The sequence below is a fragment of the Narcine bancroftii genome, chromosome 7 (genome assembly GCF_036971445.1).
Source record: "Narcine bancroftii isolate sNarBan1 chromosome 7, sNarBan1.hap1, whole genome shotgun sequence".
NCBI classification, from domain to species: domain Eukaryota; kingdom Metazoa; phylum Chordata; class Chondrichthyes; order Torpediniformes; family Narcinidae; genus Narcine; species Narcine bancroftii.
The window spans coordinates 103235111-103256508 of record NC_091475.1 but is presented as its reverse complement, the minus strand read 5'-3'; the positions used below and the strand labels follow the sequence as shown (position 1 = coordinate 103256508).

Here is a 21398-nt window from a genome sequence, read left to right as displayed (position 1 = left end):
TTAATGAACAGTCCTCGCAAGAAGCTAATAAGGCTGCCCTGATGACATTGCATTTAGTCCTCTAAATGATGAGACATCTCTGTTTTTGAAGGAGTATGTACAGGAAAGATTAATGATGGAACTATGGTTGTGGATCCACACTGGCATGAAGAACTGTATTTAGTTTGCACTTGATGTACAAAGAACCATTTACTGGGTCTCCAGGGGAACAAACTAAATGCTTTTGTGCTCTCAGCCCTCCAGCTTTACCTGTTTACAGACTTCAGCTCTCCTGTCTCTCAATGGTCTCTCTGGACTAAATTCATTCAAATATTTTGCTCTCCAAACTTTCCCCAGCCACTTCCTCCAGTAAGAAAGTTGTTGCACTGATGGTCAGGAATGGCGTCGAGCATCAGTACAGAGCCATACCCATCCATGTCTCCTTTTATTATGAAAAGATTGTAGTGATGATGCTTGATAGATTCTGCCCATCACCTCCACACACGTGAAGAGGTTGAAAGTGCACAGTGGGTTTCTGATCACCCTTTTCTTTTGGGCAAACGTTAAAGATTCCTATGAGTCAATGAACATTGAGAAGATTCATGAAGTACATTCTATCCCTTTTAACATTTCTACTACAATTAATTCATTGCAGATGGCTGGTTTTGCACGTCTGCAATCAGATTTATTTTTCTGCAGATCCTTCTAATTTTTTTTTCAAGCACTTAGCTTATTGGTTATTGGCTTACTATTTCTAAGGAAGGTAATTTTATTTCATAAGAAGCCCTCCTGTAGTTTTTACATTTGTCTGCATTCATTGAACACGATAGATGAGGGAAAGGGTGGCTTTTGGAGGTAAAATCTCTGATCTGAGTATATATTAAAAAAAAAACTTTTTTCAAAATTTTCTAGGCCACAGTATTTTAAGATAATTGAAGAATGCGTTTCTCAGATAGTGCTACACCGCAGTGGTATGGATCCTGATTTTACTTACCGCAAGCGATTAGATGTGGATTTTGAACATCTTATTGGTAAGTTTGTTTATTTGAATATGATCATGTAAGTTCAGATCAGCTAGAATAAGATGCCATGAATGGATCCTAGCTCTTCATCCTGTTTAACTTCAGTAAACTTTCATCCTAATGAACTACATATCTAACTGCCTTAAAGTTATTCTGACTTTCTTTCCATCTCACTTAGAGGAAGACAGTTCTAGATTCAACCCTCTGGAAAAAAAGAAACACCTCTTTTCCATCTTAAATGGGTGCTGCTTTCTTTGAAAACTGTGACCTCTTGTTCTTGACTCTCCACATCATTTAGACTCCTAAGAATCTTGCCTTTCAGCTCAAGCAGATGGAAATCTAGCCTGTACAGCATTTCCTCGCAAAACAACCTTGCCTATCCTAGGGTACAGTTTAAAGTTGGGTTGCAGAATCATGATAGAGGATTGAAATGAAAAATTTAATCACTTGGAGTTTGGCCAAGCTTTTGCATCCTTTGGCACAGTTGGTGATGAAAGCCAGGTTGCTTTAAAACTTTCACAGGCACGAAGGTATCAAGGAGTGTGGAGAGAACGAGCAGCAGTAAAGTTAGGAGGTGAGAGAATTGCCCAAATTTTGTTGTATGGCAGAGCAGGCTCATGCGCTAAGTGGCCGACTTCTCATATTTTATGTTTGTGTTTTAATACCTACACATTACTTCAGATGGATTCTCAATTCTGCACTGCACAATTAAGCATAATTTCAATACTTTTTTCTTCATTTCCCTGAGAATGACATTCCATTAGCTTTCCAACTAATTAAATATTCACATCTAATCTTTTTGCATCATAATTTGGATATCTCTGCATCTTAGTTCTGCGGTGACTCATGATTTGGACAACATTTATTTTTCCTGCCAACTAGACAATTTCACATCTTTCCCACATTATACTCCATTTGATGGATATTTACTCACTCGCTTATGATACCTACTTTCCTATATAGCCTCCTTGTCCACTTTGCAATTAACTTTCCTACAGATCTTTGTATTGTTAGCAAATGTAGCAGTAAATTTGCTATTTCAAGTCATTTATATTCATTGTAAACACAATCACAATATAGAATTTAATTTTAAATAAATTCAATTATGTGTGGAATATTGTCCAAATATCAAGGAGGCTGAGGATTGATCTTGGAGGTTTACAAAATCATGAGGGAATCATGGTTAAAATGAATGCTCAGTGTTTTTCCCCCAGGGTAGATGATCCTTGAACTTGAGAACATGGGTCTAAGTTGAGAGGGGAAAGTTCTCAGAGGGAACTGAGAGGCAACTTTTTCCACTCCTTGATGAAATGGGCTGCCAGAGGAAACTCTGGAAAGTGGCACAATCAGAGCATTTAAAGGACATTTGAAAAGACGTGTACAAGAGGGGCTTAGAGGAATACGGCCAAAGTAAAGACATCTGGAATTTGCCCAATATACCATTTGGTTGGTGTGGACTAGTTAGGTTGAAGGGATTGTTCTACGCTGTGTCAGTCTGATTTTACAGATGAATAATAAGGTAATTTTATTTTTAGATAATTGTGTTGACAAAGCAAAGGTTGATGAGTGTGAACAAATGCTTTCAGAATTGACCAGAAAGGTGAGGAATACTTTCATACCTTAAATATTGTCGAAGGAATCCATTTTCTCCTCAAATATGGAATTATATATGTATTAATTAAAAATGTATTTGAGAGAGAAAAATTATTTATTTGTAAGCTATAATGATATTTTTGTTTCAGTTTGAGTGTCACCTGAAGAAAATATTGTTTTTTATTTTATTAAAATGGACAGTCTCCATGAGATGTTGAAAACAAAATTTTAAAGTTACACTTTATGAAATTTGAATAAGTTGACTTGAACTTGCATTCATTAAATTTATTGTGAAATCAGTAACAAGTTCTTGTGGTTTTGGTCTCACTAGAGGATATTTTTATGAATATGCCACACAGCTTGTTCCAAAAAAATTTGTATGTCTTTTGCTCAAATGGTGAGGCCACAGATACCTCTATTTTTCGTTCATCAGTCATACTCCAGGCCTTGTATAACTGCCGTATGATTGATAATCAAATGCGTTCAAAACCATTTCATGTTGAATTTTATGGGCTTCACTGTTCTTTCAGTCCAAGTTATTTTCCCTTCCAGTTTGATGAAGAATTTGCAACCCGCCAAGAGGTGCAGGCTCAAATGCAAAAGAAAGAAGAAACTATCAATCACCTTGAGGCAGAAATGCAGAGTCTCAAAGCTCAGGTAATAAGTAATCGCTAAATTGTTTGTGTCCAGTTGTTAAATGCAAGAAATGTGCAATATTAATTGAATAATTTTGGTTCAATATTGCCTTACTGTCAAATCATGGTGCCACATATTTACTGAGTACTTAGCTGCAAAAATATGAAGGGCCACTGTAGTTTGACAATGAGTACCACATAGATCTTTGATGTCTTTCGAAAACAACATTTATGCTTTGACCCCATTCTCTGTGCTTTATATGTAAATTTATTTAAGGCAATGACAGTGATTTCTGAACAGTTTGTGTAACCATTGAGGGGAACTTTGTGCTTCATACCTTTTTTTTCTGTTTTGAGCTTTTTGCTCAAATGGGAAATAGAGGTTTTGAGAAGTCATGTTAAAAATAGTCTTTAATGAATAATTTAAGCGAAAGAAGTTTAACAAATTGAGATAATTGTCCTGATACTTTTGATTTGAGGAAGTATATCTGAAGTGATAATGGTAATATTTCTTAGTTTCCACAAATTCAACAGGAGGAATTGGTTAAAAAAAATCTCCAAGTAGTCCAAGTTCATATTGGAAGAGATGAAGAATAAAATTGGACACAAGGATCATTGGCCAGCATGGGGGAAATAGTTTATTTGAAAAGCGGCTAAAATTACAATTGACATGGAAGAATAGCTTTGGTTGCTTTATCAAAGATTTTAAGTGACAATATGGTGATTGTGAAAAGGTGAAATTTAGCAAAGAAGTAGTTGCATAATGACAAATTACTGCGGCTAAAGTTTAACAAGTGCACAGCTTCCATCAATGACAGCGGTTTGAATTTTGTCACACATGTAGTTGGGACTGTCTTGTACGCCCCTCCAGAATGAACTGATCCATTCTTCCCCTCGGCCCCTACTCTCCTGTCTTCTTCCCTGACTATTCAGATAATTATTCAATCTCTGCCTTCAACACAATCACGAACCTGGCCTCCAAAGCCACCCATGGTAGCAAATTTGAGGTTCACCACTCTCCAGCTAAAGAAATTGCAAACATCTCTGTTTTAAATGGGTGCCCTTCTATCCTGAAGTTGTGTCCTATTTTCCTCGCCTCCCCTGCAATGGGAAGCAAGTTTGTCACATCTTCTCTGTGCAGGACTTTAACCATTTGAACTGCTTTCAAGAGGTCCCTATTCATTATTCTTAACTCAAAGGAGCACAGTTCAAGAGCTGTCAAATGTTCCTCAAACACTCATCCTCTTCATCCCAGGAATCATTTTTGTGAATCTTTTCTGAACCCTGTCCAATGCCAGTGCATCCTTTGGGTACTGAGATGATGGTGGCTGTCTTAAAACTGGAGGGGACAATGAACTTCTGCATTGAGGGTTTGGAGATGTGTGTGAGGGCCTCCGTCAATTGGTCGGTGCAGTCTGGTCATGCTGCCCTTGTGTGGGTTCATCTTGGATAGCATTCTCTTCACTTTGGCCCAGACTATGCAAGGGGGCACATTCGTCAGAGGGACATGGCACTTTCTTCAGCATCATGCGATTCTTCTCATCAAACTGTGGAGAAGGTGTTCAGTCTGTTGAGAAAGGAAGCATCATTGTCTTGAACTTGCAAGATTGATTTGTGATCTGTTACAGTCTTGATCCCTTGCCATGTGCACCTTGTGTCCTATAGCTGTCTGTGTATCCTTTGTGCATACTCGTGCTTTGCCTTCTAGACTGCGCGTGAGAGTTCAGGCCCGGGTGATCTTAATGTAATTTTGTCCCATGTCCTGAAGGTTTGACAAATGCCCAGACCTCTGCATCAAACCATGGTTTGCCTTGGTTGTGAAGCATTTGATCTCTGTGACATCCTTGATGCCCTTGCTGATGCAGCCAGTCACTGAGCTTATTTACTCCTTGCTCCGGTTTTTTTTTCCCTTCCTCAGCCACGTCTTGATTGCTGTGCAAATTTTTTTTGGCTTGCGGTCTGTACATCAGGGTTAGCAAGACAGATATGTAGGACCCTGTGACAAAACTGAATGTGCTGGACCAAGAAAGATCAACATCTATGCCTTTGGCCTTCTATCATTGTGGTGGTCATACAATGAAAATGTTGATGAGAGACTCCATCAATTACAAGAGAATCACATCTGAGAAAACGGCACGTTTTGTTGGAGAGACAATCAGTATTCATTTTTTTTGTTTGTATGGAGTACATCATATATTAAATTCTGCCAATTCATGAGCTATATTTGCAGCATTTGTCTAATTCCAGTTAGAATTTGATATTGAATCATTTTTGGCCTCAAATATACAGAGTTTAAATATTCAGCTCAGTTTGTTTATCATGTAATTGAAGAGTACATGATGTTGAAATTATTTTGCACATGAAGTTGTCAGGCTGGCAATTGTTGGTTCTAAGAAATTTAAAACAATAATTTGAAATTTAATTGTAAGTAACTTCAATAATATCAATGTAGGGTAATAAAATAACAGTCAAGAAATTAATTGAATTATTTTGAAATGTTCAGCTCTTCGAAGTAGAAAATTAATATCCTTTTCCATTCAGCTTTATTATTTAGCACACTCCTACTGCATGAAACTTTTTAAAATGGTATATTTTTAAAAAAGCAACATATGATGTTGCACACTGACGGTGAGAGAGGATCAATTTGAAAACTGAAAAATCCATTTGTTAAAGTATACATTTTGTTGATTTAATGTTTAGGTTATCAATGCAAGATTGCATCATGTTAATTATTTTTACTTGTGCCTCACATGACTTGGGATTTAGTGGAGAAGTAGATATGATGATAGATTCATTCTGCTACAGTACAGAATATTTTGCAAGAAAATTCACCTATTTTTAAGGACAGACCAGGAAAATAGTTTTGATCCAAATATGATATAAACTTGGAATTTTGACCTATGTTTTTTGCATTAATGAAATATTTTACTCTTTAACTATATATCTTAATTCCTTATTTCATGTTCTTACTGCTTGCCTTCTGTTGTACTAATCATAGAGACTTTCATCAGAGAAACAGGTCCACAGGTCCAGCTTATTTATGCCGATCAATGAGCCACCCTGCTTTGGTCCCTCTTCCTCATTAGTCCCATGCCCTCCCATCCATGCATTTATCCAGGTGTGTCTAAAAGGAAGCTAAGGCACCTGCTCAACCACTTACCAGCTCTTTCTATCAGCCCACTGTCCTCTATAAAGAATTGTGCCCTCATGTCCTGACTGAATCCCATCCCCTCATCTGACAATTATGCCCCCTCATCTTAGATCCTTCTGCTCTGAGAAGCAGACTGTCACTATTCATTTTATTTATGCCTCAATTATTTTGTCATTCTCCATTAAGCATCCTTCTCAACATTCTCTGTGCAAAGGAAAATATTATGTAAGAACTTTGGAATCCTTTTTTTATTCACTTTTCAACTTTAATATCCTTCCTCCAGGAAAGTGACCAAAACTGCACACATTATTCCAAATGTGGCCTTGCCAACTTCTTGTACAATTTAAAAACTGGTATTTGACGCCCTGCCAAGCATTTCAAATGACCTTTTCAATACTGTATTAACCTGAGCTGCCATCTTTTAACAGCAATATACCTGAATCCCAAGATCCCTCTGCTCCATGACCCTCTTTCGGTTATTGCTATTAATAGAGCAGTCCTGCCCTGGTTCAATTTACCCATATACACTTCTCAGAGTTGAACTACATCTGCTATTTCTTGGTCCAGTTGAAGTTCAAATTTATTTTCAGGATACCTATGTGACATCGCGTACAACCCTGAGATTCTCTTTCTTGTGGGCCAGGTAGAATTTCTTCTTGTCAGTAGTGTAAGCTGAAATAAAAGCATATATAAGCATAAGAGGTCTGATCTGGATTCAGTTACAAACCTTTTTCACTGTCCAATGTTCTTGTTATTTCTGATTACAGTTTTTTGTATTTTACTTCTGTGTTTTCTTTCCTTTATAATGTTTTATCTCCTTTCAGTTTACCATGTTTCAGTATTTTTCTCCCTTCCTTTACTCTATCCCTCTTGTTTATTTGGACTATTGAAGGCCCAATATTGAATTGTGGATGAGTGCTGAAATGTGACATTGTGGCTGCTAAAGCAGATTCTATGATGCGTCTAATCTTGAGATTATTTGATGTGAAGAGGATCATGGAAGCTGAGAAGGGGAATGTGTGTATGATTGAGATTGGTTCGTGAGCCTAAGTGGGGAGTGAGGACAATAATGAAAGGAGGTGAGGCAATGCTGAGTTTGAAACTAAAACCCCCACCATAATTTGCAATGAGATTTCAGCGCTGCAGTTGGAAGTTTGCACTTGCTTGAAAAGGGCATCAATCATTCTAGAGCCCAAGAAGAGTAGTGTGAGCTGCCTTAATGATTATCGCCCAGTAGCATTTGCATATACTGTAATAAAATGCTTTGAGAGGTTGGTCATAGCCAGAATGAACTTGTACCTAGGTGAATATCTGGAGCCATCACCTCAAGCCCTCCACAGTAGATGCAATCTTACTGGTTCTCTGCTCACCTGTGGATAACTTAGACAACAGCAAATATGTACATCAGGCTACTTTTCATCGAGTACAGCTCAGCTTTCAACACCAACAATACTGGTCAACAAACTCCAAAATCTGGGCCTCTGCACCTGCCTCTGGAATTGGATCCTTGACTTCCTCATAGGAACAACACAGTCAGTACAATCAGAAACAGCGACTCCTCTTCACTGATAATCAATATAGGCACACCTCAAGGATGTATGCTTAGCCCACTGCTCTACTTACTTGACATCCATAAATGGGTGGCTAGATGAAATTCAAATGGCGTCTGCAAATTTGCACATGACACCACGGTCATCTGCAGAATCACAGACGGCAAAGGGGAAACATACAGGAGAGAAATAGATCAACTAGTTGAGTGGTGTCATAACAACAACCTTGCACTCAATGTAAGCAAAACTGAGTAGCTGACTGTGGATTTCAGGAAGGTGGAAAATCAGGAGAACATGAATCAGTCCTCAATGAGGGGTCAGCAATGAAAAGTGCTAAGAACTTCAAATTCTTGGGTGTCAACATCTCTGAGAATCTGTCCTGGGGCCTCCATGCTAATGCAATCATGATTAAGGCTTGCCAGGGCCTATAATTTGTGGGGAGTTTGAGGAGATTTGGTATGCCACCAAAGACTTGCAGATTTCTACAGATGTGCGAACATTCTGACTGATTGGCACCTCCATCCCAGACATGACGCAATGCATCAGAGAGTTATAAACTCAGCCAGTGCCATCATGGGCATCAGTATTCACTCCAGTGAGGACATTTACAAGACGCAGTGTCTTATATAGCCTCGATCCTCAAGGACCCTCAGCACCCAGGCCAAGCCCTCTTCACATTGCTATCATCAAGAAGGTGATACAGGAGCCTGAAGATGAACATCCAATGGTCTAAAAACAGCTTCTTCCCCTCTGCTATTAGATTTCTGAATGGATAATGAACCACAGACGCTACACTTTTTTTGTACTAATTTATTACTTTGTACATGAAATTTGTATCAATATTTGCATCTGTATGTGGCTGCTGCGATAAATTCTGATTCTGGTGTTGCATTTGCAAGTGACTTGTGTAATACAGGATCCAAAAAAGCAGTTGTCCAATAACAACTGAGTCAGCCAAGTTTTTTTATTCACAGCCCAAACTCAATATAATTTTTAAGAATAATTTGGTACATGGATGGGAGGGTTTTGGAGGGCAATGGACGGTGCAGAAAAATCACTTGCCAATGTGCTGCAATGTTCTATAGTTCTAATTGCACCATCACCTCAACCATTTTGGCATCAAAAAACGCAAATGAGGTTTAGAATTCAGTGCTGAGGTCAATTTCTTAATGAACAATATGAAGTCTTGATTAAAATCTCATGTTAATTTATGGCATCATTGTACTTGTACGCATGAAACATATCTTAATAAACAAAACAAGGAAAAGCACTTTTATTTATTTTGGTTTCTAAAGATGTGATTATTATTGAATTTTTGTTTCGAATGCCCTTCAAGGACCTGTAATCTATCACATTTTTTAAATAATGACAAACGTAGCATAAATATTGTAATGGCAATTAGAAGTCTATTTTCAAGCTGCAAAATAATTTGCGAGGATAATTTGTCATATGGTTCTTGGACAAATGTATTTTGAACTTCAGTGTCCAATAAAGCTTCATGTGCCTATTCAAAATAAACAAAGCTTATTGATCACACTTGTAAGAACTGTGTTTGTATCTCCCTGTTGTAGAGACAGAGTCAGAGATGGCCAGATAATTAACGAAGACATCACTTTAGTTGGTCTCACAATGCCTGCTTGCCAAATTCAACACAAAATCATTAAAACAATTACTGAGAGTAAGATCAGGTTTCCATATTCATGTTATCATGAAAAATTTATGTATTGCAAACAGACCATTTGGCTCTTTGTCATTGTCATCCAACTTGATCTCACTTACCAGCACATCGGCCTAAGCCCTTAAAATTCTTCCAAATTTAAATTTAAATTTTTAAAGGTGGTTGGGTTTCAGTTTATCCCATGCTTTCAGACATTGTGTTTCAGCTCTCTGCCACTCAAATGGCAGTGGTGAAATAGGAGGGGGGAAGAGGGGTGGCAGAGAACTGAAATCTTCTGTCTTCCACTTACTTTAAATGTATGCTATTTTTTCAGTTGATTACTCAGTAAAAGGGCTGAAACGTCCTTCCTGTTGCCACATGTAGTTTAACATTAAGTTTCCCTTCAGTCTTTTCTGTTCAAAAGTTAAGAATACTAGTCTATCCCATTCTCTCTTCCCCCCCCCTCCCCTCCCCTCCCCATTGTTAAACATTTCCTGGCAACATCTTCATGCATTTGCTCAACACAACAATAGCATCTTCAGATTTCAGTTTCATCGTCGGAGTACATGCATGACATCACATTCAACTTTGAGATGCTCTTTCTTGCAGGTGAGGCAGAATTATCACTTAATGGTAATGCAAAAAAACTCAACATAAACATGTAAACAAATAAAGAAATGTAAACAAACTGCAATACAGAGAAAAATCAATAAAGTGCAAAAGTAAGTCTTGAATAGTCCCTGATTGAGTTTGTTGTTGAGGAGTCTGACAATGGAGAGATAGTAGCTGTTCCTGAACCTGGAGGTGTGAGTCTTGTGACACCTATACCTCTTTCCTGTTGGGAACAGCGAAAACAGAGCATGTGCTGGATGGTGTGGATCCTTAATGATAGAGTTCCCTGTAGATGTTCTTGATGGTGGTGAGAGTTTTACTTGTGATGTCCTGGGCTCTGTTCGTGACCTTTCACATGGCTTTACACTCAGGTGTGTTGGTGTTCAGTACTCCGATACTGATGGAGATTTTGGACTAGATGTTCTTACCAATCCTTACTGATTGCGGCTGGAGGTGAGGTAATCCTTTATCCAATTATACAGTTGGGTATTGAGTCCCATGTCTTGGAGTTTGCTCATCATTTTTGATGGGGTGATGGTGTTAAATGCCAAATTGCAGTTGATAAAGAATACTCTGATGTATGCATCTTTGCTGTTCAAGTGTTCCATGGTTTTGTGTAGAGCCATTGATAGGGTATCTGCCATGGGCCTGAAGCAATGATAGGCAAATTGGAATAGATCCATGACTCTACTCAGGCAAGAGCTAATATGCTTCAACACCAGCCTTGCAAAACACTTCATTGTTGACATGAGTGCCAGTGGTCAATAGTCATTTCGTATGATGTCTTTCAATCATCTTTCCTGTAATATTGTGACCAAACGAGATCTTGTTGGGTTAACTGATCCAGAATGAGTGGCATCCAGGATGATACAGCTATTTGGTGCAATATTTGGTGGTAGAAGGCAGAATATGGTTGCGGAGGATTCCTTTTTAGATTGGAGACCTGTAATCGTGATGACCACAAGCATTGGTGCTGAGTCCAGAATTGCATGTCCTATGATAATTTAGAAGAGCATATCAGTAACATGATTTGAACTTTATAGGTGATAATAGTACTTGTGGTATAATGGATAGTAAGGAAATTTGTCTCAGGTTATAAAAGGATCCAGAACTACTGGAAAGAAGGCAAGGGGATGGTTAGTGGAACTTAACTCAGTCATGTGGGAAGTGATGCAATTTTGGAAGTTAACCAGGACAGGACTTGCACAATAAAACCTGGGGAATATTATGGAAAAGAAATTCCTTGTGGAACAAGTCCATCATTCCCTGGAATTGGTGCCACAGACTCTGCTCAAGAGGGTGCATGGTATGCTTTCCTGTATTGGCTGAGGCATTGAGTGCTGGAGTCGGATGCAATGTTATAGTGCACATATTGTTTGTTGGACTGTGCTTGAGTATTGCATGCAGTTCTGGTTCCCTTGGTGCACGAAGGATGTGTTTAAAATTTAAGAGTGCAGGAAAGAATGTGTCAACTGAAAAACATCTAAAGGAATGTGATCTGATTTGAAGAGACTCGATTATAAAGAGAGACAGGATGGACTCGGACTGTTTTCTTTTGAGTGAAGGAGGTTGAGGGTTGATCTTGCAAAACCTTATCAAATTTTCAGGCATACAGTAGGTAGCCTTTTTATCCCCAGATAGGGGATTCTGAAAAGAGAGGGCATCAGCTTGAAGTGAGAGGGGAAATATTTAAAATTGATCTGAAGCGCAGGTTTTTCCACATAAAGGGTGGTAGATTAATGGGTGAAAAACGGAAGTCTGCAGACACTGTGAATGTAGTAAAAACTCACTGAAATGCTGGAGGAACTCAGCCGTTTTTTTCAGCGTCCATAAAATGCAAAAATGGATTGCCAACGTTTCAGGCCTAAGCCTTTCTTCAAGGAATAAGCAGAATCATCAAAATGGTCCTCAAATTTTTCTTTGTTTCTTTCTCATCTGCAGACTTTTGTATCAAAATTCCTTGTGTTTAAGTCACTTCAGTTTATTAAAATTAAGGAATAAAGCCCTTATGTAAAAAGCTTCTTCAGTTATTCATATCTTTAGAAAGTATGAAATAAAAATAGAAAATGCTTGATAAAATCAGTGAATCTTTTTTGAGAGTTACTGTTTTCATTCAATAATTTTGCATTGATTTTATTTTAATTGGATGAAACTGCATCAATATGAGACATTGATTTATTTCTCTGTCCAGATGCAGCCTGACCGGTTGATATTTTCAGATTTAATTTTTTATTTCCTATTTCCAACATGTACAGACTTTTTTTTCCTGTTTGATGTGTGTGACAATGTCCTGGAAATTGTTGCTCAGTGTAGAAGAAACCCAATAAGGCCATTGTGCCTGATGTAAAACGTGAATGAATGAAAAAAATAATATTGATGAATGAAGTGTTCAATTTCTGAAGTGATGGAAAATAACTCTGATATTTACCATCAGCATATTTTATTTGGGCAAGTTGATTCCAGGTGCAAAGTTTAAAAAAAAAGGCCCTTTAATTGACTTCTTCGGTCATCTCACCGCTGGACTGTATGTGAAAATGTCATTAATGTAATGACTAGAGATCCTGTTCACCAAAGCATTAATATTTCCATGAAACCAAGTTGAAAGATAGCCAGAGTGTTATTTTAATTTGATTTTTATGTCTAATTTCTGAATTATTTTCTTAGCTTGCAGGATTGCCATTAAATGTAATAGCAACAAAGTCAAGTTCAGGAAGTGGTGTTACAAAAGATCTTTCTTCATGTCAAATTGGAGTCCCACTTCCACCACCACTTCCTCCAATCGTAGCAGGACCTGAAATACCCCTTCCTCCTCCCCCACCTCCACCTCCCCCACCTCCACCTCCACCAGGGTTTATTGGAGGGCACAGGTCTCCAACACCACAGTCACTGCCACATGGATTGAAAGCTAAAAAGGACTACAAACTGGATATTAATATGAAAAGAATCAACTGGTGTAAGGTATGTGACTTTTTGAAAATGCTAAACAATAATCTTGATTGAAATCCTTTAAAGACCATCGAAGAAGCAATCTTTCTGGTTGCCTAGAGTGTCGTACTGCGTTTCTGTTGATGATCAATTCATTGTTGCTTTTCCTTCTGTGCTCTGACAGTAATCAATTCCTTGCATCTTTTCCTACTATCATTCAGCTTTACTTGTAGGATTTAATTCCTGATGTTTACTTTCATTAAGATGTTTGAGTTGTTAATTCATGAATAGGTTATTCTTCTTTGGTTACAAACTTGCGCAGTTCATTCACTGTTATATTTAGCTGATTACTAACAGAAAGTTGGATTGCTGACTTCATTCAGAGTGCAAACTGTGGGGGGGAGGGGTGGAACTTTGAATCATTGTCTCCATGTGTATATTGTTCAAGTAAGTGATTTATTATTTGATTTTTGATTGTTAGTGATGTAGAGTTTGCAGAATATTAGTATTTGCCTGTTTGTTATTTTACTTCTGGCTTGTTTATTTTTAATGGCCAAACATTACTTTTATCACATCAATCTGTTCAATGCAATAAATTGAAGAAGCAAAATATAGTGTTTTACAAATTCAACATTTATCTGAAGCAGGAAGTTACAAATTTTGCTGTCTTAGAAGAATAAATAAATAAAACTTTAGATGTTTTTCAGTTGACACATTCAAGTTCTGGTGTAAATTGTAGTGATACAAATATAAAGTGTTTACTTCTCCCACATGTCCACCCATAAAATAGCATTTTAAATTTAATTTATGGTTTGCTGATGGAATTTTAATCAGATTTCTGTTCTATACGCAATGCAACCGAAGTGTAATTCATGTCCAAACAGGTGAATAATGAATGTCTTTATATTAAAAAAAATTACAGAAAACTTGCTTATGACAATAAATTAATGAAAGTTTGAGATTTGAGGTTAATGAGAAGCAAAATGAAATGAGCAAAAAAATAAAAATTCCAGGACTTGCATCCCAAAATTTTGAAGGAAATGACTATGGTTGTTGCGCAGCTTGTTGCCATTGATACCCAGAGGATTCCCATGGATTGCAAGTATTAACAGTATTGCCACTATAAAGAAAGAAGGAAAATCTGGATGTTCAGTTAATTTGATATTGTGAGCAGGACGAATGCTCGAATTTATGATTAAGGAAGTTGTAAAGGGATCTTTGGAAGTATGTAAAAGATTTGGCAGAGTCAGCATGGATTCATGAACTGGAGCATGTGATTGACCTATCTCAAAGTTCCTTTTATTATCACAAAATAATTATAATAAAAAAGTATCACGCAGGATATACTTGAACTTTTATCTGCTGGAAGGCAAGCCAAGAGTCGCCATGAGCGTAGCCCGACTCCCCTAACAGAAAGAAAAAATGGTCCCTTCACAGTCACTGAGTGTCCCTGGATTCACCTCCAGTACTTCTGCAGCCACACAGACACCTGTTCGATTCATTGGCAACCTGAGCTCAATGTCCAAACCTCTGATGTGATCACGAAGCATTGAGCTCCGTGACCCTTCAGAAGACTTTATAGCCTTTGGTGGCCTCTTGAATCCTGGCTCCAAGACATGGTTCCCTTGAGCCAATGTCCTGTAGCCCACAGCTCTTGCAGATCCCCTGACTGTCATCCGCAGCCTGTGTGGGTTTGAGCTACTGAGCCTCTCACTTGTCTGCCGCTGCTGTCATTGTTTGCAGGGTCCTTTAACCACTGAGCCCCTTGCTGGATTGCTCCTATCGTCACTGTCCTGTAGGGTTGTCTCTTCTGCTTCACCATCTCAACAGGGGGTGCTTTCCCCATTTCTGGTGCCCTGCATTGGTCCGCTGCTCTCTGGAGTCTTCAGCCTCTCATGGCTGCTGCTGAGCACAGGCATCACCATCTGGGAGAGAGACCTCACTGTTACAGGGTTTTATTTGCAAACACCGTTGGCTCATTTAACCAGCCGGTTAAAGCCTATTTTGAGACACTGGCATTAGGACCAGGTGGTTGAAACCTGCAAAGCAAAGGTGTGTCTCTGCTCCCCGCTCTCCTGAAATCTGTGGATTTTGTTGAGGTTGTGACCAGCAGAGAAGATAGACAGGAACCAATGGATGTCATATGCTTTGGACTTCGAAGTGGTGTTTGAATAGCCTCTCAAAATTGAAGCAAGTGGGATATGCTGCCATTGATTGGGTAATAATTTAAAGAGGTGCCCAAGCATCACATGTCAGAATTTGCCAAAGAATACAGAATGGTTTCAGGGGATAAGACTGATTAAGTGAATGAAGCAGGAGCTGGCACGTGAAGAGTGTGTGAAAAATATGAAGTCACCCACAGAGAAATTGGGGAAAATTTTTAAATGATGAGAAATTAAAATGAAGAGATGTTGCATCAATCATAAATGATAAACAGCAAGCATTTCGGATAGTGTTATCCTTCTGTGCCCCCTCCCATGCCCTGTAAATTTTAGTGAAATCAACTCTCATGCTCGTAAAGCTGAGAGAATAAAAGCTGTCATCCTAATCTTGACTCCTCCCTCTTCACAAATAGTAAATGTCATGTTGATCTTGATTGAAAAAGGCTTTGAGTAACTATGTTAGACTGAAATTGTATTGAGTTTTGGTGTATCCGCTTCTGGAATTTTGTCTGCAAGTCTCATCTTCTTCATAAAGGAAGATTGTGCGGACAATAGGACAGCAACAAAAGATCTTCTAAATCATTCTGGGAATTGGGGTGGGAAATTGTACTGCATGGCAAGACTTGGACTTGGCTCTCTGGAGTGTGAAAGGTGATCTCATTGAAATTTGAGGCTTGCAAGATGGTGTTTTCCCCAGCTGATGTTTTTAGAATAAGTATTTTACTCTCGCTAAATAATGGGCTATCCATACAGGAGAGCAATGAGAGGAAATTTCTTCATCAAGAAAGAAAGTTTCCACTGGATGTTGCAGTTTCATTCCATATCCCAGAAAGTACTGGTTGCATCACTGGGTTATTCCAAGTTACCAATAGTGTTATTTGATGGAAGTAGTATCTGGATGAACACGCTAGAGAAAATAGATTGCGGGTTATTAAAAGGGGAATGGGATTATGCTGAAAAATGGTGAAGACTTGACTGAATGGACTCTTGTGTCAAGAGCAAGTGTGAAAATATAAAACATGAGGATGAATCATCTTGAAATTTCCACCACAGAGCTTTGTTGAGCTCAGTCACTGAGTGTATTTAAGAGTGAGATCAAGACATTTTAATGATAATTATTGTATTTGTTTTTGCATTGTACAAAATACTTAGGTACCACAATTTTTAATTGTAGCTTTAAAAAAGTACTTTCTAAATAAAAGCAATGACAGTAGTAGATGCAAAAGGAGGAAAGATATAGTTACCAAAGTGCAAAACAAAAGCTCAGTTGGCATTGTGATTAGCAGAATGCTCTTCCAGCACCACCAACCTGGTTTCAAAACTGGTGCTGTCTGTAGTGGATTTGTACATTCTCCCCATGTCTGAGTGAGTTTTCTCTGGGTGCATTGGATTCCTCCTACCCACCAATGTACAGATTGCAGGCTAATTGGGCAGCATGGGTTTAAGTAGATGGAATCAGCTTCTACCGTGTTGGAAATAAAAATTAAAAAAATATTAAAGTAGTCACACAGCTCTTTTTGTGGAGTTTGATTAGTGTGTGTTAAGAGGAGGTTGAAGACATGGACAGTTGTTGGAAATAAATTGTTTGTAAACTTGGAGCTCCTATCTTCTGGCTTCTCTACCTTCCTGAAGTGAGCAATGAGAAAAGGTGGCAGGTTGCATACAAATTTGGTTTGGTCAGACATGACAGGAGGAGATGATGGAGGAAGAAGAAGCCAAAAATCCATGGTGTACTACAGGGATTAAGTTGTGGAATTATTGCTCTTTTTCATATACATCAATAATTTGATTAGTATCATATATACCATGCGTGTGTAAAAGTTAAACCCCCCCCCAATTATTTTTGGCCCCAGTTGCCCCCTCATCTGAGATCCTGAGGCCGTGGCTGCCCATCATCTGAGCCCCGATTGCAGACTCTTGCCTAGCCCCTGACCACCCATGGTCTCTTACCTGGACCCCGGCGCCGCACATCTGACTCCCAACATCCTGGCTGCCTGACCATTTGAGATCCCGGCCACCCACCCATCTATGCACCTGACTGTTGTGTTTGGAAACTATCAGGTTCAGTGGGTTCACAGAGACAAAAAGTCTGGACACATGTGTTACAATCAAAGTTAACTTTATTGAACAATTGGAATACAAACAGGGGAAGACTTAAAACAATACTTAATTGCTCCATGACTAAACAACTATATAGACATTCACATTGGACCCAAGTCTGACTCTGATACCAGTGGCCACCTATCTTATACATGATCCTGCAGGTATGCACATTTCACAGATAGAAACTTTCAAACACACCAACAAACCCCCAATTTCCTGCACCAATGGGGTGCGGCTCTCAGCAAGCACTGATCTATCGCAGTACTACAGCTCAACTTAAGTGTAGTGCACACCTTACCCATGACTCTTCCAGTGATGCTCACAGTAGCAACCTTGCATGGAGTGATGCCTGGGGTTTGGACCAAGGGGCAGTGAGCAAGAAATGTGGCATGCATTGATCTTTGTACTGTTTTGAGCTAGGCGTCTGGCCACTTATGACACTGAATCATTTCAATGAACCAATGGTAAGGTGTGCACTAATGGGTGGCCAGAGTCAACCTTGATTGGCAGGTGACACAACATCCAAGTAAGTTTCAGACAGGGAGGTCTTGTGACCACCTCATTCACAATGTTCCAGGCAGACGGGGAAGCCATGTATTCCTCCATATAAAACATTCCATCCCTTGGATGTCACATCACTCGCCAATCACAACAAACACAATGAATAACTGGTCTCTAAACTGTAAAATCGAAATTGTTATAACTGTAGAAATGTGCCTAAAATGATGCAAATCAAGTGGATCGATATATACACAAGTGCACTCTGTATGATGGACGTCACATTATCAAAGTTAATGACAATGCCTCACCAGCTCTCTCCCCACCCTGACCAAACAGGGAGGGAAGAGAAAGAAAATAGTATGTTCACTGATACACATGTTTGGTTTCTCCATATGTTTGCACCTTTACCACCAACATCTGCGAGCAGGCAGCGCAGCATCATCCATAAGGTGTAAAAGCCTGCAGCTTGGCTTCAAATTTGGGCGTTCCCTCAGCACAGATCCCAGATACCATTCACTATGCTATCCCGTGATGAGGCAGTGGACGGACCAGCTGGCGCCCTTCCAGTGTGTACCTGTATTCTCGTAGGAGCGCCCTGTTTAACAGTGATGTTGCAGGGATTCGGTCACCCTTTCTGTGCGTCCTATAGGCCTAATTCTCCTGCAGTTTTGTGTCAGTGTGGAAGAAAAGACACAGTAAACCAAACGGCCCCTCCACTGCTCCCCTCATTCTCTGAACATTTGATTTGTCAAGGAGGGATGCCATGTGGTGACTAATCTTCTTTCCATGGAGTCCAACTTAACCCAGTCCACTGGCGAATTCAAATATTTCACACATATATATGGAAGTTTGCTGTTGATGTGAGAATTGGTGGTGGTGTTTATGAGAAGTTAGTCTTGGGTTGAAAAGTCCTCTTTATTGGGTGATATTTTGGGTAGAGCAGTGCAGATGAAATTTTAATCCTTAAATTGGAAGTGATGTATTTTGAGAGATTTGATGGTGGTGAAATACACTTCATGATTGGTGGGGGCCTTGAGGAGTTTGTGAATCTTGAGGTAGAAACCCAGAGATTAGCTAAGGTGTCAGCACATAAAGAATGTTTGTGTGCTATTGGCTTTGATTGTGTGGGATATGGAGGAGAAGAGCATGGTGTTGCTGGTACAACTTTATAAAACATGGCTTATGCAATAGCTAGAATATTGTTCGACAAGAAAGTGGGACATGGTGCTGGTGATTTGCTTGTTTAGTTTTAAGTTTTATTTTCCCCTTTAAATTTTTTTAGCCTTTGTTTATTAGCCATCCTGGTGGTTTCCCCCCAGGTTTCTGTAGGGATCTAGGACCCACTTGAATTTTTATCTGTACAATTTAATTGACTTTTTTCAGTAGGGGACGGGGAGGGGGGTAAACAGATTCTGTAAGTTGTATGAATGTTAAAAGATCACACTAATTTGAATTTTGTGAGTATATGAAAATCAAAATAAAATATTTTTTTTAAAAAATTGCCGTTTTGGTTATGAGCGGGGACTGTATGGGCTGGATTAGTTTTTATTGGAATATAAGGGGATACAAGATAACAAAAGTGTTAAGGGCATACATAAGGTTGAAGCTGAGTAACTTTTCCATCATCTCTGTCTAAATCAGAAGGCACTGTTTTAAGGTGAACAGGTTGAGGGTTTGAGGATCTGAATGAAAAATATTTTGCACTTGGGGGGGGTTGTTGTGGACTTGGCGGCTCATCCAGTTATCTGGACAAGCACCTGATTTGCCAGGACAGAGAAGGCCACTGACCAAGTTTTAATGCAATGGTCGAAATGAACATGGGAAGCTGAAGGGCCTGTTTCTGTTAGGTCTGACTGAGAAATGAAACCACTGCTCAACTAGAGCCACCACTGAGGCTAGCAGAATCTGCAATGTTTATGAATTAAACTCAAGGTACAGAGGTAATATGTGAAAGTGCTGGAGAAACTCAGCATGTCTCACTGCGTCCAGTAGAGGCAAAGGTTTGGAACAATGTTTTGGGCCTGAGCCTTTTGTCGAGGTATGAGGAAAAAGCAGACAGGCACCTGAATTTTAAAAAAAACATAGGTAGATGTGGTTAGAGGAGCAGGAGAGAAAAGCTGGGAATTGATCAGGGGAGGAGTGTAACTCTGAATGTAGAGCTGAAGGAAAGGAAACTGAGGAATACTGAAAGAGGTGATGGGAGTGTCTAATGGAAACCTCAAAAGTTGATATTAATGACATCTAGTTGAAGGGTGACCAGATAGAATATGAGGTGTTGTTCATCCAATTTGCAGAGGTCTCAGTTTGGCAGTGCATGGCACCATAGACAGTGAAGTGGGTTGCCAGTGGGAGATTCCCGCTATTACAGCAGACAGATCGAAGGTGCTCATATCAGCAATCTCCACTCTGCATCCAGTCTCTTTGATTCAGGAAAGGCCACAGTTCATGCAGGTTGGCAACAAAATCTCAAGCCTCATCAGACTGAGCACTGGTGCACCTCAGGGCTGCATGCTCAGCCTGCTTTTGTTCATGCTGCTAATTCATGACTGTACTGCCAGATTCAGCTGCAACAGAGTCATTGTTTGCAGATGACAGAACAGTAGTTGGCCTCATTGGCAACATTGATGATTCGGCTTATAGCAAGAATGTTGCTAGGCTTGTACAGTGGTGTAACAACAATAAACTGAGTCTCAATGTGGACAAGACAAAGAGATGATTATGGACTTCAGGAGTATGGAGGACTGTTCCCCATGCATATCAATAGCTCTGTTGAGAAAATGGGGAGAACAAAGTTCCTTGATCTATCCTGGACCTACAGCACCACCTATTTAGACAGGAATGCACAGCGGGACCTACATTTCCCTTCCTAAGGATGTTGAGGAGGGCAAGGCAACCAAACTAACAACATTCTACAGAAGAACAATAGAGTGTGTCCTGGCTGGATGCATTGTAGTGTTGTATGGTCACTATAAAGCATTAGATCAGAGTTCAGAACAGGGTGATTGAAACTGCTGAGATGACTGTGGTCTCCCTTCCCTCTATCGACAATATTTACCCGGAACAATGCTTAAAGAAGGCTCAAATAAACATCAAGATCCCTAACCTTCCAGCCTGCAGGACATTTTTTTTTGGAAAAATTTATTTAATAATTTGAAAAATACAAATGTAATAAAACAAATACAAAAAACACCAAAAGAAAACAAAAAAAACTATAAACTACAACCCCTCCCCCTTACTAAACTTAAAAAAAACAACTCGCCTTTCTTCTCCCCTCCCACCGAGCCTTAAAAAAATATTAAATATTCTTTATTTGGCATGCCAACTCTGCAACATTTACTTAAGTTCTGTAGACATATATTTTAAATATAAACCCCACATATCAACAAAAAAAATAATTATTTTGTAAATTATGTTATTTTTTCTAAATATAAACATGACTGTAGTTCATTATGCCATCTTTGCAAACTCAATTGTACATAATTTTTCCATGTAATAGCTATACATTTTC

At 39.1% G+C, this 21398-nt stretch overlaps 1 protein-coding gene across 5 annotated transcripts in view; it reads left to right on the top strand.

The window, feature by feature from the left end:
- LOC138739144 (protein diaphanous homolog 3-like) overlaps positions 1-21398 on the top strand; it is a 481652-nt gene that overhangs the window by 117985 nt on the left and 342269 nt on the right. For all 5 annotated transcript variants that reach the window (XM_069890655.1, XM_069890654.1, XM_069890657.1 and 2 more), the window contains 4 exons: positions 892-1010; positions 2537-2601; positions 3147-3251; positions 12864-13157. In XM_069890655.1, the coding sequence (XP_069746756.1) occupies positions 892-1010; positions 2537-2601; positions 3147-3251; positions 12864-13157 (583 nt within the window). The remainder of the gene's footprint in view (positions 1-891; positions 1011-2536; positions 2602-3146; positions 3252-12863; positions 13158-21398) is intronic.